Consider the following 18,655-nt stretch of genomic DNA (forward strand, 5'->3'; position numbering starts at 1 on the left):
CTATAAATAAGCAGAGGAGGCCTGCAGGTGCATCCTGGGAAGGAAGAGAGGGAGGAGCAGAGAGGTGACGCTTCACTGATGGAGGATAAACGTTCAGTTTCATTTGCTCAATTCATCTGATTGTTGTAACGGCTGCAAGCAACTTACACCAAAAAAAAAAGGTGATATTAATCTCTCAGTTGAGCTTTTATTGCAAATTAACACCTAATAACAATGTAGCTTTCTGAAGAAAACACACTGAAGTAATAATCAGACACAAATATGTCTGTTATCTCTGTGTCCTGGATTCATGAGATGTGAGATGAACACGAGGAGTAAAATAAAATCTCCTGACAGTTACAACATTTTGGTGAACGTTATTGTTTTAAATGATGTTTTCAACAAAACAAATAAATACAAACACTTTTGTTGTCCACAGTTTTTGGTCTGTTTACTTTTTATTGAATGAGTCTGGACAAACGCAGCAGTTGCAAAGCTGATACAACACCTCCACCTCACTGTCACAACATTTATTACAAGCATGCAGACACATCTTTTCTAACATGTCAACCTTGTCATGAGCAAAGAGCACAAAGAGTAAAGAAGCAGCTTTGAAATGCTCATTCTGCTCCTCTGCTATTCTTGAGTGGGACAGTGGGACTTTTTGATGTTTTTCTCTGAAGTCTGGGAGCCCAAAGACACTTTACATGTGTAAACCTTATCCATGTCCCAGTCTGACGTCTGGATGGCCAGAGAGCTGCTGATTCGGAAAGTCTGGTCTGCTTGCTGAACAGCGGTGCTGGTGGAGATCCCGCTGCTCACTGGTCTCCCACCAGACAACCAGCTCACATCTGCAAAAGGCACAGACTGACTGGACAGACAGACCAGAGTGGCTTTGTTGGACTGGAGCTCAGCACGGGACGGAGGGAAGACTGTGAGGACAGGAGGAGGGAGGCTGGAGCCTGAAAATACATGAAGGACATTCATCAAATAACTCCAAATCGAATCACTGATACAAAGCATGACAGCAGCAGATTATTGACCTGTTTTCTTCAACAATACAACAAACACAGTGAAGAAGTGAAGAAGCGTTTTAAATGAGTGAAAACATTTTGAAATCATCACCTAAAATATGAGCACTCTTCCTGTTTCAAACAAAGTCTATCAGTTACAAACTGAGAAATATTTGGATTCATTCAGGATCATTTTTATGTTGAACAAATTCATGAAGTCACTTTCTGTGTCTCACAAATGGCACAACAGTAAATCAGTGGTCATTTAGCTGTTTTGCTGTTGTCTGTCTAATCATCGAGAGAAAAACTATATTCATTTATATGAAAAAACTCCCTAAACTTGGGAAGATTAGTCAGTAAACATGAATAAACTCAATAATTTAGTGTTGATATGACAGAATAAATTACATTTGACAGATTATTTAGCATTTGGTTTTACAATGATACAAAAGTGTCATCAGTCTTGAAAATATAAAATATATTTTTTACAGATTTTGCCGAAATGTTAAAATTGCTCAGCCATCAAAACACTTCAGAGTATTTGTAGATATCATTGAACATATTTTGATCATTAGCAGATCTTTACTTTGTCCTCAAAGACACAGTCTGGCATCAAAGCAGATGAAAAGAAGTCAAAGTGAAATTCACTCAACAACATGTTTGACTTTCTAAACAGTCAGCCTGATATGAATTGATGATTTTGACTGAATTTGACTCAGAAACAGAGAATCTGTCTTGTTTTGTGATCAGTTAAAAAGTACTTACTTGTCACAATCAGCTTGGTGCCTTGTCCGAATACCACAGTGATTCAGTTTGTACACATGGCCGTACAAAAACCTCCTGACTCTCACTGATGAGGGGAGTGGAACTGAAACATCCTGTTGAGACCAACTTTCACTGTCAACATCTCATTCACTTCATCAGTCTGCTTCTGCTCACAGACACTGCTGGACTTGAGGACTGATTCTCAGTCTTCTGCTGCATCCTTTTGTTTTCATGCTGGACATGTTCAAAGTCCAGATATCATCAGTCAATTCAGTCCAACGTTAATGAGCAACATCATTCAGACAATGCAGCTGAACTTGGTTGGCTGTTATTGACTGCAGGGATGGGATAACAGTCATTTTCTGTTTAACTTGCTGCAGCCAAAAGTCGTCTTCAAACGATCAGATTTAACCAAAGCAGTTGATATAATGTCAGAGACATAATGACTCACAAAAATGGCTCCTGCTGTACTGAACTTATCAGGCTGTGGATTTTGTCCTGTAACAGTGTTCACCCTGTGTTTTGTTGACGTTGTTGGAGACCCACAGACCCACTGCTGTATGTGCAAATATACTCAATATGTTCTTCTTATGACCTCATTAAAACTCAATATGTAGAAAAGTGAAAGATGTTTTGACACATGGTGACATTTCTGATGTTTGAGGTCAATTAAACGTCAGAGAGGTCAAACTCCCTGTTAGACCTCTTATGAACAGACTGTTATAAAACTGCAATAACATGAACTTCTGGAGACTGATTTGATGTTTGGGAGGTGAAATGCTGCATAAAAAGTGCTGACAGCACCAATCACACAGATGGAGCTGATTCAAATCCATTGTATTTAATCTGGTTTCACAGACGGAGTCTCTGAGACCACAAACAGAAGTGATTCATCATTTCCACTGACTGATCAATACAGATATTGACCACATATATTTATCCCCAACAGTAAGAATGAAATTCTCTGTTTATCTTTGTTTATCAGTCTTTGGTGTTTTTACTGTCTCGTGCAAAAGAAAAGAATTAAATGAAAAGCAGAAAACAACAAATGCTGAATCTAATTATTTCTTCAATTTCAGTGTTGAGAGAGATTTGGAAGAAACTTTTATAAGACTGGTTTTTCAAGATCAGATTGATGATGGTGGTTTGAGTTTTTGACAGTCTCATGTAGGATAGTTATAGAAAGCATTAGTTCATGTGTCAGAGAGTCAGAAAGCAGAAGTAGTTAGTGAGGAGGTTTTTGTCACAGTGTAAATCACTGTGATACGTACTCATCAGCAGAGCTGTCATATGTTTGACAGTAATAGACAGCAGAGTCTCCTGCCTCTGCCCTCTTAATGATGAACTGGTAATCTGTGTTTGATGAGGCTTTAGAGTTGAATCTGTCTGAGGAGAATCCTGTTCCAAAGATGGGTGAACTGTCTGAATAGTGAAATCTCAGAACAAACTGAGGAGCTTCACCAGGAACCTGTTTGTACCAACTGACATATTGGTAATCATATCTCTGAATGTTGCAGTTGAGAACAACCTCTTGTCCTGGAGAAACTGTGTGGACAGCAGGCGTCTGGGTCAGCACTTTGGCTGCATCAACATCTGTCAACAAACAGAGAAAAATGCATGAGTAAAAGGTTTGTGTGTGAAAATATGAGCTATAAAAGCAATGAGAAGAATATCTTACATGTTAGAGCAGTGATGAGAGTGCAGAGGGTCCCCAGCATGTTGTCAGTGTGTGCTGTAAACGTCCCTTACTGTCCAGCTGAGAGGTGAGCAGGGTTGGAGTGTGAGGAGAAGAGAGACTGAAGCTTATAAAGACACTGAGGAGGAGGAGGAGGAGGAGGAGGAGGAGGAGGAGGAGGAGGAGGAGGAGGAGGAGGAGGAGGAGTTTCAACACTCAGCACTAGTTTCAGTCATGAATAAATATCCACAAAATGAGTCTGTTTCAGTTTGTTTTTTTGTTGTTCTTGTTGTCATTGGAGGTCTGATGATGACCTTTACATCAGTGCTAATATACAAGACTCTGGACATGTTTCAGTCCTGACTGTCTGTTGCAGTCTGTTCTGTCCTGTTTGGTGGTCAATCCAAACCAGACAGTGATGGATGAACAGAGTCCAGACTGGATGACTGCAGTGTGGAACTGGACCAGCAGCTCCTGAGGCAGGTTGAACTTCCTGACCAGTGGGGAGAGTACACAACCCTGAGGGACGCCACTGCTGATTATCCAGGTGCTGGATGTGATTTTTTTCCAGTCTCACCTGCTGCATTTTGTTAGTCAGGAACTTTGTGATCTGACAGGTAGAAAATAAGAAGCTGGATTAAACACAACTGTTTATCCCTTATCAAACTTTGTGAAGTGTCCTCTCATCAGCTTTTGTAACAGTGTAATAAATCATGACCTGTCCTTGCATGTGTGAATATTGTTTATATTTAGCAAATGTTTCTGTGGGGAAGTTACAGAAAGCATTGGCTGTTTGCTGAATGCCAGTCAAAACCTGTGAGAGACTCAAAAAGCAGAAGTATTTAATGAGGAGGTTTTTGTCACAGTGTAAATCACTGTGATACCCACTCATTAGCAGAGGTGTCCCATGTGTTACAGTAATAGACTGCTGAGTCTCCCTCCTCCACATTGCTGATGATCAAACGATAATCTGATTTTGACTGATGAGTAGATGTGAACTTTGGAGACGAGAAACCAGAACCATAGGTGGGAGAACTATGGCCGTGATAAAAATATAAAACAAACTGAGGAACTCCTCCTGGAATCTGTTTGTACCACCAAGCATAATTATTAGTCACAGTGCCCAGGTTACAGTCCATGGTGGCTGTCTCTCCTGTCCTCAGCGTCACAACAGGAGGCTTCTGTGTCACCACCGTCACACCACTCACACCTGGAAACAACAAGATGACATGAAGTCGCGAGAAACACACAGACTGAAGAATCCAACATGAGCTGAAAGCTGCAGTAAGTCAGCCTCCTTACATGTTAGAGCAGTGATGAGAGTGCAGAGGGTCCCCAGCATGTTGTCAGTGTGTGCTGTAAACGTCCCTTACTGTCCAGCTGAGAGGTGAGCAGGGTTGGAGTGTGAGGAGAAGAGAGACTGAAGCTTATAAAGACACTGAGGAGAGGAGGAGGAGGAGAGGAGGAGGAGGAGGAGGAGGAGGAGGAGAAGGCCTTAGTATTTCCTGTGTGTGTGTGTGTGTGTGTGTGTGTGTGTGTGTGTGTGTGTGTGTGTGTGTGTGTGTGTGTGTGTGTGTGTGTGTGCGCGTGCGTGCGTGCGTGTGTGTGTGTGAGTGTGTGTGTGTGTGTGTGTGTGACAGACATGTGTATTGGACATTTATGAAAATACGGAACAAATCGCGTCACAACATTTAATTGTCAATTAAAGGACGACTCCGTATTTTACGGGACGGGTGGCAACCCTACCTATAATTGACCTTGAACAGCCAATTATGTGGAGAGATTGCTGCCCCATACAAAATAAAACAAATATAGAACAGAAATATGTCAGCTAAGACGCGACATTGATGATCCGTTAATGTCAGGAAGCACCCAACAAGCCATAGCTTCGATGAGCCATAGACGAACGCAGTTCAATTCGCCTGATCTAACAAGCAATTGATGAAGCACAGAAAAAACACTTTAAAAACCTCCTCAAGGTCAATTCTTTAAGCCGAATTACTCAGCAGAGCATACTGATTACTTTCCCAGATCGAAACGCGCGGACCTACGCAGATTTTGGAGAAAAAGCGAGATAACTTTAAATTTGTAGATTTTTGACTGCGGTTCGGCGAGCCCCGCAGCGTCCCGTTAGAGTCCTCACTTCGGGACGAAAGCGAGTGCCACACTGTCAAAAACAGTTATATTTCTCCGTAGATTTTACAAATAGATCATAAACTATCACTGAGTTTTAGGCATGTTATTCAAATGTGTACTTTTTCCATAATGAGTCTTACCTGGCCACAGTTTCATGCAAACGATGTCCTCGTGCGCCTGAGGTGAACGGCAGAGTCCCGTGATCTTGCTGGGCAGGTGGAGGTCTGCTATCCTGCACGTTCACATACAACCAGATTGACTGTCCGTGTGCATGTGTGAAAGAAGATTCATCGACCGGTATCGAGGAACACTTTTCGGTCAAATTTCAGGTTTCTGCGTGAGCTCAGAGCGGGACACAGTGGAACTACACTGTTAAAAGGGATTTGGGCTTTTAGTCAGAAGGACTATTGCTGTCAAGCTGAAAGAACTCTACCCATTACAACAAAGTAAGAAGAGTTCAAACAACTTCAACTTGAAAAAAAGCGCGGAAACTCATTAAAAACCCATGATAATCCATTCAGTTAACTTCAGCAAATACATCGGTATTTATATTAGGTGGGCCTCTCAACCAACACGCATGCGCCCGCAATGTGACGTCACGCGCAGTGTTGCTCTTTAAATCCGAGCCGACCGCCATCTTTTTACCTCGGAGCCGAGCCGTCCAGTAAGTACATTTAAAATTATTTTAGCTTAGTTAGTTCATCTGTTGGTAATGTGCATTGGTCATCTAATGTCTCTCCACCTCAAATGATATGTCAAGATATTAAACCTGTGATGAATATTTCATGTTCGTTCTTTTTCGTAAATACCTTAGCATGTAGCGCTAGCTAGCTAGCGCCGCCAGAGTGAAACAGCAAGTTAATGTAGGGTTGAGCCTCATATTCGACTTCAGTGTAACAAGTATTCGGCACCGACAGTGTACTCTTATAGGAGTGAAACAGTGTGCGACTTGTCTTTATTATTACGGCAAAATGTGTCAACTGTGGGAATATTATACCTGGATCAACCCGCTAATATACGTGACGTTGCCACTTGTACAAGAGGCTTTGCTCGCACTCAAACAACCTGGCACAGGATTGACAAGGCAGCGAAATAACAGAGCAACTTATGTTCCACGAGGAAGAGGAGTTGAAAAACACTGACCACTGCCGTAGTGTATGGATATTTTTTATGTAGAGTTAGATGCTGTATAAACACGTAGTGATAGGTGATTGTTTTCATGTGTGCAGTTACACTCTGTATCCATGGCAACGCGTAGCAGTGGGGGTGAACGGCCCACCGGCTGCGTGTGGGTTTTTTTGGCCAGTGGGAAAGGAGCCCTATGCCGTTTGAAAGCGGGTCGACCAGTTTAAATTAAAAAAAACAAAAAACAACGTGTCAGCCCGGTAACTATGAGCCGCTTCCCCAATGAAATAAGCGGGGTCGATGCGGGTTTTTTAATGCTAGTCGACCCGCTAGAGATCGGCATATAGCTCCTTTCCTATGGACCAAAAAAACCCGGGTCTGATCTCCATCTGGAGACATAATATACGTAGACGCCTCATTGACTGACGCTTCCTAGGGTGCTTTTCATTGCATTTAATTGTGCCTCCTCGTCTCCTCTCTCCTTCGTCGACCCGGAAGTCGTTTCCCCTCCGCCATGATGAAGGATCTTCCAATTGCTTAAATGCACCTGAAGGAGACGAGGAGCGAGGAGAGAGGAGGCTTCTGAAGGAGATCAGAGTGAGGATACACCGGTGTAGCCTACGCGGAAGTCTTTTATTATTTAAGGGGTGTGTCGTATGTGGCACACGAATGAATCATGGCGGGAGCAGGTCTTCACAAATGTAATCTTGATTCTTGTTTCAACTGTGTCCTTTTAACAATTGTATCTGTCACCAAGAAATTAATGAAAATTCTTGGTATATTACAGTTTTTTAAAGCAAGGCTACAAGGCTGTTGGTTTAATCTACCATACACCCGTCGTCTGTTATGCCTCTAACGGCATATAACTGAAACCTCATCAATAGCAATCAGGAGTAGAACAGTCTGACTGCAGATCTGACCATAATATCACGTTTTACAGCTTTTACAGCTGTGCAAATGTCATCAGTAATTGACGTCGCTTCGGACTGACGCTGTGGAGCGAGGATTTTTCATTTCGGAGTTTCGTTTCCTCCGTCCTCACGTCCCTTCCTCGCATCCCTCTTTCATGTCCTCGCTGGGTGGAGCTAAGATGCGAGGAGAGGAAGCGAGTGGAGGAGACGAGGAGACCAATTTATGTAATGAAAAGCACCCCGTTTCGCTCCGTGCACAATATGGCAACCGTTGACCTTCTAACTTGAGTGTGCGGGGCAGTACTTCCGGGCAATACTTCCGGTGCGTGTCCAACAGCAAGAGACAACAGCAACCGAGAACCAGAGATAAGCAGAGAGAAAGTTTTTCACAATGAGTGTTTTTAGGATTAAGGAGAGGCGATGTGCATTTCAGAGGGTGAGAACTCGGCACTTCATTGGCCTGGAAAAGTAAGCTTTAAAATTCCAGGTCATTCCAGCGTCTTACACTACCCTGTTAAGCTTGCAACTGGGGCTGGGAAGCTAAATAAAATAAAATAAATAAATAAAATAGGGGCATAGTTGCTCCCTTTACGTTGACTTTGGTTGGCTCTGGTGCTAGCGGAGACCCACCCAAGATGGCGACGATGCTGGATTACGCTCCAGCACGTAATGAGGCGTCTACGTATATTATGTCTATGGCTGCCACCGCTGTGCGTTGCCATGGATACAAAATGTAAGGGTACACACATCACTCATGAGAAGCTCTCTTTTCTCGCTGTCTTGTCAGTGCTGTGCCATGTGGCTTCTGTTTTTACAATGTAATCACTTACCATTCAGATGAGTGACATGGCCAAGTGTGTCCACTTTATAATAAAGTCGTGTTTATTTCATGTTAGGATACATTAAAATCTGGAAGCTTTAAATTGTGAACTGTGCAATTTTTACTTAAACTTGAACTGTTACTTCACTTCAGTGTAGGCTGTGCTGTTTGGGGCAACTGCCCCTCAATGAGGTGGTCCTGCAAGTGTTTCTCCTCGCCGAACCAACGCACACTAATTGTCCATTATATGTCCACCTTGTTGTCATTTTCTGACTTATTTCTATTGCTCTGTTTGGAGGAACACTAATCCATGTGATGTTATAGAGAAATTGTCAAGAGAGTGGACATTTCAGTAATGTTTGAATGTTTTCATTTTCAGCATTTTGAGCAAGTTTCTCAGATACGTTTTTTTGTTTGTTTTTATGACTCTTTGCAATTTGGGGGGGAGAGGAGGATGACAGCCAAGCTGTCCTCCATGACAGACAATGACTCCCACCCACTCCAACACACACTCACTGCACTGAGGAGCTCCATCAGTGACAGGATGCTACATCCAAAGTGTGTGAAGGAGCGGTATCGCAGGTCATTCCTTCCTGCAGCTGTCAGACTACACAACAAGAACTGCTGAAAGTAATTTTTTGATAATTTATCTGTAAATCATCTGTAAATTACCTTTGCAATAATCCTTGCAAAAACTGGTGCAATAATCTGTGCATTTATCTGTAAATCATTTGTAAATGATCTGTACAATAATCTGGGCAATAGCTGGTGCAATAATCTGCAATTCATCCTGTACCTAACAGTCCGCAAATACAATTTATAATTTGATAATGCTTATTTTTATATAATGCTTATTTTTATTACACTCTTTTGTATATACTTGCTCTTTTTTACCTAATTCTATCTTTTACTGGTGCTGCTGTACATTGGAATTTCCCCTTGCGGGACAAATAAAGGTATATTGAATTGAATTGAACTGAATTTACTGCAACAACTCTGAACATTCACTCAGAAAGGACTCTGTTGAACTCGGACAGTTATTGTTTTTCCCCAAAAAATGGGTGCACTTCTTTTTATGTATTATTATTATTCTTATTATTATTATTATTTATGTGTGGGACAGTGTACTTTCAGTTTGTGAGCAAAAGTGTGTTAGAGGGTGTAAGGGCTATTTTTTTAATTAGTCCCAAGGAAGGTCTTTTTTGATGTCTCGACATCCATTGACACTTATTTTGAAGCAAGGCTGCTTGAAGTTGGACTTGTTGGGGGTTAAATAAAGGTCCTTATTGAATTGTCTGTTCAGCTATTTTTTCTTGGGTTAATATTTAGTTTGTCTAATTCTCATGGAGATTCTTTGTAGATATTATTTTGCTTAAAATTTTGAAATCTAGCAATTTCTGTAAACTCAAGTAACTTGGCAATAAAGCATGAGAAAAAATAATAATGTTGCCCTAACTTGATAAAATAAGTTCAACCAACATCTTTTTTAGTTCTCTTAAGTAATGTTTTCCAGTCCACATTACTTGATACAGAAAGTTGAGTCAACAAATGGCAAGTTGTATCAATTATGTATTCCATGTTGAGCCAACTTGATTCACAGTTGTAGGAACTTGATAAAATAAATTCAACCAACATCTCTTAAAGTTATCTCAAATAATTTTTTTAAGTTCAACTTACTTGATACAGGAAGTTGAGTCAACAGACTGTATGTTGCATGAACTCATGTTTTGAAGTGTAAAAAACTTGACTCTATAAGTTGACTCAAATTAACTCAGTCTAAGCAACAAGATGACTTGACATAGTTAAGTCGGGTCACCTAATCTTTTTTTTTTTTTTTTTTTTTACAGTGCATGCTTCCCGTGAAATTATTTTCTCCGCATTTATCCCATCCTCGGTCTGTCGATCCTCCGCGGCAGACCAGGAGCGGTGGGCTGCCAGCTGCCAGCCGCCAGCCGACGCCGGCGCCCCAGGACCAGTTCTCCTTTGGTGCTTCGGTTCTCCTTCCTTTGGTGATCTTCTTGCATGTGTTTAGTGGGAGTTATTTAAGGAAGAAACCTTAGGTTCATGCAAACTTCACACAGAAAGGCCCCCTTTTTTCCTCGAGCAGCAGGCACCGAAGGCGTGGTGGAGGACACGCCACCAGCGCCCACAGCGGGATTCCGGGGGCCTTCTAGCTGTGAGGCAACAAGTGTGACCACTTGCGCAACCGTGCTACCCTACAAATAAGTGTCTGACATTATTATGGAAAGAATCCATACAGAGATACTTCTTTGTTGATGAGTAAGATCTGTTTTGCTTAAGCAGAAACAGCTGTTGTAGCGCTGTTTCTGCGCCACCAGACTCCATTAAAAAAAACAGTAATTTTAGCGTTTTTAAAAAAAAACTTCTTCAAATGCATCAAAAACAAAATAAAACTCGACAAAAAACTTCTTGGATCACCTTTTTAATGTTTCGGCAACAATTACTAACTCTGGATTGGTTGAAATAAACTTTCAATTCACCGAATGGGGAGAGGAGCGAGAGAGCTGGCTGACGTCAGAGAAGCAGCGGGGAAACAGCACGTTGAGTCGGAATGTTTAATATTTTGTGTGTTTACCTTTTGTCATGTTTCACTCATGTTTAGAACAATCCTGCAGAAAATGGGATTGACAAAAAATGATTGACAGGTGCTGATGTTTTTTTTTTCCTGTTTGATTATGTTCTGTGTTAGACTTAAATTGTTAATTAAAAATATTGTGTTCTAAATTAAAATTTTATATAACCTCGTTACATTATCTATTCCATTTCTTATTTATAGTATAAGTAAACTTTTGAACTACTTTTCAGTGACAACACAATTATCTTATTTTTTCTGTAGGGTAGTTACAGAGAGCATTAGTTCATGTGTCAGAGAGTCAGAAAGCAGAAGTAGTTAGTGAGGAGGTTTTTGTCACAGTGTAAATCACTGTGATACGCGCTCTTTAGCAGAGTTGTCCCATGTAGCACAGTAATAGACAGCAGAGTCTCCTGCCTCTGCCCTCTTAATGATGAACTGGTAATCTGTGTTTGATGAGGCTTTAGAGTTGAATCTGTCTGAGGAGAATCCTGTTCCAAAGCTGGGTGAACTGTTCCCGTAGTAAAAATACAGAACATACTGAGGAGCTTCACCAGGAACCTGTTTGTACCAATAAACATAGTATCCATCATCTCTCTGAATGTTGCAGTTGAGAACAACCTCTTGTCCTGGAGAAACTGTGTGGACAGCAGGCGTCTGGGTCAGCACTTTGGCTGCATCAACATCTGTCAACAAACAGAGAAAAATCCATGAGTGAAAGGTTTGTGTGTGAAAATATGAGCTATAAAAGCAATGAGAAGAATATCTTACATGTTAGAGCAGTGATGAGAGTGCAGAGGGTCCCCAGCATGTTGTCAGTGTGTGCTGTAAACGTCCCTTACTGTCCAGCTGAGAGGTGAGCAGGGTTGGAGTGTGAGGAGAAGAGAGACTGAAGCTTATAAAGACACTGAGGAGGAGGAGGAGGAAGAGGAGGAGGAGGAGGAGGAGGAGGAGGAGTTTCAACACTCAACACTGGTTTCATTCACATATCAACTAAATTGTGTTTGTGTCACTAAATCATTTCATGCCAATAATCTCATATTTCATAACCTTAATGTTTATGAACAGATGGTGTTCGGAGGTGTGTTGAAGGCCTTTGTATGAGTATTTTTAACTCCAGTCAGATCATCATCAGTGTATCAGTTCATGTTGATCTTTCATCGTTGTGTGTGAAGTAAACGTTATTCTGTAATAAGAACATGTGGAGGTAAAGTGTTCACCTCTAATCTCAGTATCTTCACTTGTCTAAATTTTCTTTCCACCACACAAACATGTTTCCTAATAATCCAAACAGATGAACAGAAATGATTTATTCAACTGTTTGTCAGTTGATGTTGGGGTTTGTCTCATGAAACAGGGTTCATGTAATCAGATTTCTGTTATAGTTACTGCAGCTGGAAGTGTAACAATCATCACTACTTCACTATACCAGGTGATAATTTAATTAAACCAGCAGAGTAGATCAGAGCTGAAATGGAGCCTGGAGCCACCTCAGGACCTCATGCTTCGGCTGTCCATCATCACATAAGACACTGAGGAGAGGAGAAAAGGAGGAGGAGGAGGAGTTTCACCACTACACACTGGTTTCAGTCATGAATAAATGACAGGATTTATCTGTGTTCACTTATTATCCACAAATCAGTTTGTTCCAGTTTGTTTTGTTGTTGTTCCTGTTGTGTTTGGAGGTCTGATGATGACCTTTCATCTGTGCTAATATTCTCAGGGTTGATACAAATGTTCTCTTCAAAGTGTTGTTTCATTTCAAAGACATGAAGTAAAGATGATCAGATGCTAAATGCGACTTCATTGCATTTCAGAATTGTTTTTTCTCACAGTAGTTTTTGAAAATATGTTCAATGAACAGTGCTGAGTAACAATCAGAGTCAGCTGTAATGTGTCCACAGGACTTTGGACATGTTTCAGTCCTGACTGTCTGTTGCAGTCTGTTCTGTCCTGTTTGGTGGTCGATCCAAACCAGACAGTGATGGATGAACAGAGTCCAGACTGGATGACTGCAGTGTGGAACTGGACCAGCAGCTCCTGAGGCAGGTTGAACTTCCTGACCTGACACAGGAAGTTCATCTTCTGCTGGGCGTTTTTAATGATTGTGGTGATATTGGACGTCCACGTTGATTTCCGGGAGATTGTGGACCACACCAGAGGACCAGCTGTCCGTCCTCCCATCTGTATGAAGACTCATCACCGTCGTGTGGTCGATGGTCGTTGTGTCGTCTGCAGACTTAACAAGTTTAACAGACGAGTGTGCTGAGGTGCAGTCGTTGGAGTAGAGGGGGAAGAGCAGTGGGGAGAGCACACATCCCTGAGGGACGCCACTGCTGATTGACCAGGTGCTGGATGTGAATTTAACCAGTCTCACCTGCTGCATCCTGTTAGTCAGGAACTTTGTGATCTGACAGGTAGAAAATAAGAAGCTGGAGTAAACACAACTGTTTATCCCTTATCTCAGTTTGATCACACATTGTGAAGTGTCCTCTGCATGATCCATATTAATAATGAGGCCTGTCATTAATTTTTTGGACACATAGCATTCATTTGTGACTCTAAAATATTACTTTCTGAACAATGAGTTTTCTAACAGTGTAATACCTCGTGACTTGACTGAATATTGTTTATATTTAGCAAACGTTTCTGTGGGAAAGTTACAGAAAGCATTGGCTGTTTGCTGACTGCCAGTCAAGACCTGTGAGAGACTCAAAAAGCAGAAGTATTTAGTGAGGAGGTTTTTGTCACAGTGTAAATCACTGTGATACCCACTCATTCACAGAGCCGTCCCATGTAGCACAGTGATAGACTGCTGAGTCTCCCTCCTCCACATTGCTGATGATCAAACGATAATCTGATTGTGACTGATGAGTAGATGTGAACTTTGGAGATGAGAAACCAGAACCATAGCCAGCAGACCAAAAGCTGTGGTAAAAATATAAGACAAACTGAGGAGCTCCTCCTGGAATCTGTTTGTACCAGCGAGCAGAACTTTCAGTCACAGTGCCCAGGTTACAGTCCATGGTGGCTGTCTCTCCTGTCCTCAGCGCCACAACAGGAGGCTTCTGCGTCACCACCGTCACACCACTCACACCTGGAAACAACAAGATGACATGAAGTCGCGAGAAACACACAGACTGATGAATCCAACATGAGCTCAAAGCTGCAGTAAGTCAGCCTCCTTACATGTTAGAGCAGTGATGAGAGTGCAGAGGGTCCCCAGCATGTTGTCAGTGTGTGCTGAGAATGGCCTTGGAACTTGGAAAGTGAGCTTCCTGCTGACAGATTGGAGGGTTTGGAGGATGAGGAGAGGAGGTGCTGGAGGAGCAATTTAAGACAACACTGAAACTGAGAGTGACTGACAGGAGGAGGAGCTTTGCTTCAATCTGCATGCTTTGCCACATTTCTTGCTCTCTTATCTTCTGTGGAGGGAAAAGTCTTTTCTGTCTCCATTATTGTCTCTGTGGACAATGTCTCCCCCCGACCCCAAAATATGACTATGTGATGATTTGAAAAAGACTTCCTGCACTTTTATTGTCATAGATTTGTTTCTTTGCTCACTTCTTAATAAAAGGGATTGAATTGAGTTCCCTCTGATTTCACAGGGAGCTGACACTTGACCTCTTCATTTACATGCAGCTATAAATAAGCAGAGGAGGCCTGCAGGTGCATCCTGGGAAGGAAGAGAGGGAGGAGCAGAGAGGTGACGCTTCACTGACGGAGGATAAACGTTCAGTTTCATTTGCTCATTTCATCTGATTGTTGTAACGACTGCAAGCAACTAAAACAAAAAAAAGGTGATATTAATCTCTGTGTTGAGCTTTTATTGCAAATTAACACCTAATAACAATGTAGCTTTCTGAAGAAAACACACTGAAGTAATAATCAGACACAAATATGTCTGTTATCTCTGTGTCCTGGATTCATGAGATGCGAGATGAACATCCATCCATCCATCCATTATCTATACCGCCTTTCCCTTTCGGGGTTGCGGGGGGCTGGAGCCTATCCCAGCTACAATGGGCGAGAGGCGGGGTACACCTTGAACCGGTCGCCAGCCGATTGCAGGGCCACATTCAAGGACAAACAAACATTCACACTCACACTCACACCTACGGACAATTTAGAGTCATCAATTAACCTAATGAGCATGTTTTTGGTCTGTGGGAGGAAGCCGGAGTACCCGGAGAGAACCCACGCATGCACGGGAAGAACATGCAAACTTCACACAGAAAGGCCCCGCCTGACCCGGGGATCGAACCGGCAACCTTCTTGCTGTGAGACACGCGCACTACCTGCTGCGTCACCGTGCAGCCTGCGAGATGAACATGAGAGGAAAAAATAAAATCTCCTGACAGTTATAATATTTGATGAACATTATTGTTGTTTCAAATGATGTTTTCAGAAAACAAATAAATAATAATAATTTATTATTATAAAAACTCATATACTAAATAAATACTCGCATAATACTCATTATTATTGTATTTAATCTTGTTTCACAGACGGAGTCTCTGAGATCACAAACAGAAGTGATTCATTATTTCCACTGACTGATCAATACAGATATTGACCACATATATTTATCCCAAACAGTAAGAATGAAATTCTCTGTTTATCTTTGTTTATCAGTTGTTGGTGTTTTTTCTGTCTCGTGCAAATGAAAAGAATTAAATGAAAAGCAGAAAACAACAAGTGCTGAATCTAATTATTTCTTCAATTTCAGTGTTGAGAGAGATTTGGAAGAAACTTTTATAAGACAGTGTTTTTCAAGATCAGATTGATGACGCTGGTTTGTAGTTTCTTAAAGTCTCATGTAGGATAGTTATAGAGAACATTAGTTCATGTGTCAGAGAGTCAGAAAGCAGAAGTAGTTAGTCAGGAGGTTTTTGTCACAGTGTAAATCACTGTGAAACGAACTCCTTAGCAGAGTTGTCCCATGTTTGACAGTAATAGACAGCAGAGTCTCCTGCCTCTGCCCTCTTAATGATGAACTGGTAATCTGTGTTTGATGAGGCTTTAGAGTTGAATCTGTCTGAGGAGAATCCTGTTCCAAAGTCGAGTGAACTGTCCCCGTAGAAAAAATACAGAACATACTGAGGAGCTTCACCAGGAACCTGTTTGTACCAACTGACAGCACTGCTGTCATATCTCTGAATGTTGCAGTTGAGAACAACCTCTTGTCCTGCAGAAACTGTGTGGACAGCAGGCGTCTGGGTCAGCACGATCACTGCATCAACATCTGTCAACAAACAGAGAAAAATCCATGAGTGAAAGGTTTGTGTGTGAAAATATGAGCTATAAAAGCAATGAGAAGAATATCTTACATGTTAGAGCAGTGATGAGAGTGCAGAGGGTCCCCAGCATGTTGTCAGTGTGTGCTGTAAACGTCCCTTACTGTCCAGCTGAGAGGTGAGCAGGGTTGGAGTGTGAGGAGAAGAGAGACTGAAGCTTATAAAGACACTGAGGAGAGGAGGAGGAGGAGGAGGAGGAGGAGGAGGAGGAGGAGGAGGAGGAGGAGGAGGAAGAGGAGTTTCAACACTCAACACTGGTTTCAGTCATGAATAAATGACAGGATTTATCTGTGTTCACTTATTATCCACAAATCAGTTTGTTCCAGTTTGTTTTGTTGTTGTTCTTGTAGTGTTTGGAGGTCTGATGATGACCTTTACATCAGTGCTAATATTCTCAGGGTTGATACAAATGTTCTCTTTAAAGCGCTGTTTCATTTCAAAGACATTAAGTAAATATGATCAGATGCTAAATGCGCCTTCATTGCATTTCAGAATTGTTTTCTCTCACAGTTGTTTATGACAATTTGTTCACTAAACAGTGCTGAGTAACAATCAGAGTCAGCTGTAATGTGTCCACAGGACTTTGGACATGTTTCAGTCCTGACTGTCTGTTGCAGTTTGTTCTGTCCTGTTTGGTGGTCGATCCAAACCAGACAGTGATGGATGAACAGAGTCCAGACTGGATGACCGCAGTGTGGAACTGGACCAGCAGCTCCTGAGGCAGGTTGAACTTCCTGACCTGACACAGGAAGTACATCTTCTGCTGGGCCTTTTTACTGATTGTGTTGATATTGGACTGCACTTTGGGTTCAGGGAGATTGTGGACCACACCAGAGGACCAGCTGTCCATCCTCCCATCTGTATGAAGACTCATCACCATCATGTTGTCGGTGGTCGTTGTGTCGTCTGCAGACTTCAAGAGTTTAACAGACAAGTGTGCTGAGGTGCAGTCATTGGAGTAGAGGGGGAAGAGCAGTGGGGAGAGCATACATCCCTGAGGGACGCCACTGCTGATTGTCCAAGGGTTGGATGTGATTTTATCCAGTCTCACCTGCTGCATCCTGTTCGTCAGGAAGCTTAGCATGATCCATTTTAATAATGAGTCCTGTCATTAATTTCTTGGAAACACATCATTCATCTGTGAATCTAAAATAGTATTTTCTGTAAACAGTGAGTTTTGTAATAGTGTAATAACTCACAACCTGTTTTCACACATGTGAATATTGTTTATATTTAGCAAATGTTTCTGTGGGGAAGTTACAGAAAGCATTGGCTGTTTGCTGACTGCCAGTCAAGACCTGTGAGAGACTCAAAAAGCAGAAGTATTTAGTGAGGAGGTTTTTGTCACAGTGTAAATCACTGTGATACGTCCTCTTTAGCAGAGCTGTCCCATGTTAGACAGTAATAGACTGCTGAGTCTCCCTCCTCCACATTGCTGATGATCAAACGATAATCTGATTGTGACTGATGAGTAGAAGTAAACCTCGGAGACGAGAAACCAGAGCCATACTCAGGAGAGCCCCAGCTGTGATAAAACCTCAGAACATACTGAGGAACTCCTCCTGGAATCTGTTTGTACCAGCTAGCAACACTGTTAGTCACAGCGCCCAGGTTACAGTCCATGGTGGCTGTCTCTCCTGTCCTCAGCGCCACAACAGGAGGCTTCTGTGTCACCACCGTCACACCACTCACACCTGGAAACAACAAGATGACATGAAGTCAAGAGAAACACACAGACTGATGAATCCAACATGAGCTGAAAGCTGCAGTAAGTCAGCCTCCTTACATGTTAGAGCAGTGATGAGAGTGCAGAGGGTCCCCAGCATGTTGTCAGTGTGTGCTGAGAATGGCCTTGGAACTTGGAAAGTGAGCTTCCTGCTGACAGATTCAAGGGTTTGGAGGATGAGGAGAGGAGGTGCTGGAGGAGCAATTTAAGACAACACTGAAACTGAGAGTGACTGACAGGAGGAGGAGCTTTGCTTCAATCTGCATGCTTTGCCACATTTGTTTTATTTCATATCATCTGTTGTGTAGGTGACCCCCCTCCACCAAAAAAAAAGTTATACAGTGTGTAATTTTATTGTAACAGTCCTGATCTTTGAGCCTAATGGTTGGGATTAATGGCACACATACACCTTATATTTCCTTGCTTGAGTAGCAGTTCAAAAAATTCTTCTTATTCACAGATTTTTTCACAAGTTTCAAGGAAACACTTAGCACAGGTTTCGAACATCTGTGTGCTTCCAGTCAAGGGCAGTTTAACAGAGAACCTCTTAATTTACATAAAGCTAAATAAAGACAGGACGCCTGCAGGTGCATCCTGCAGATGAGAGAGCGGAGT

The 18,655-nt window shown here is 42.0% G+C and overlaps 1 protein-coding gene across 1 annotated transcript; it reads right to left on the bottom strand.

The window, feature by feature from the left end:
* Positions 1 to 430: 430 nt before the first annotated feature.
* On the bottom strand, positions 431 to 18,140 carry LOC139343614 (immunoglobulin lambda-1 light chain-like). Its single transcript, XM_070981358.1, has 4 exons — positions 18,101 to 18,140; positions 17,683 to 18,008; positions 1,758 to 1,791; positions 431 to 941 (listed from the first exon to the last, which is right to left on the bottom strand). The coding sequence occupies exons 1-4, from the start codon at positions 18,138 to 18,140 to the stop codon at positions 616 to 618; spliced, it is 726 nt and encodes a 241-aa protein (XP_070837459.1). The 3' UTR covers positions 431 to 615.
* Positions 18,141 to 18,655: the final 515 nt, after the last annotated feature.

This window comes from Chaetodon trifascialis, chromosome 15 (genome assembly GCF_039877785.1).
Source record: "Chaetodon trifascialis isolate fChaTrf1 chromosome 15, fChaTrf1.hap1, whole genome shotgun sequence".
NCBI classification, from domain to species: domain Eukaryota; kingdom Metazoa; phylum Chordata; class Actinopteri; order Chaetodontiformes; family Chaetodontidae; genus Chaetodon; species Chaetodon trifascialis.

What these genes read in the sequence shown, in the direction of transcription:
- LOC139343614 (XM_070981358.1), bottom strand. Translation starts at nt 18,140, where the DNA reads ATGCTGGGGACCCTCTGCACTCTCATCACTGCTCTAACAT. An exon ending in TCTCATCACTGCTCTAACAT is followed by an intron (nt 18,009 to 18,100) that starts GTAAGGAGGCTG and finishes TGTTGTTTCCAG; the next exon opens with GTGTGAGTGGTGTGACGGTG. An exon ending in ACAGCTCTGCTAAAGAGGAC is followed by an intron (nt 1,792 to 17,682) that starts GTATCACAGTGA and finishes TGAATCACTGTG; the next exon opens with GTATTCGGACAAGGCACCAA.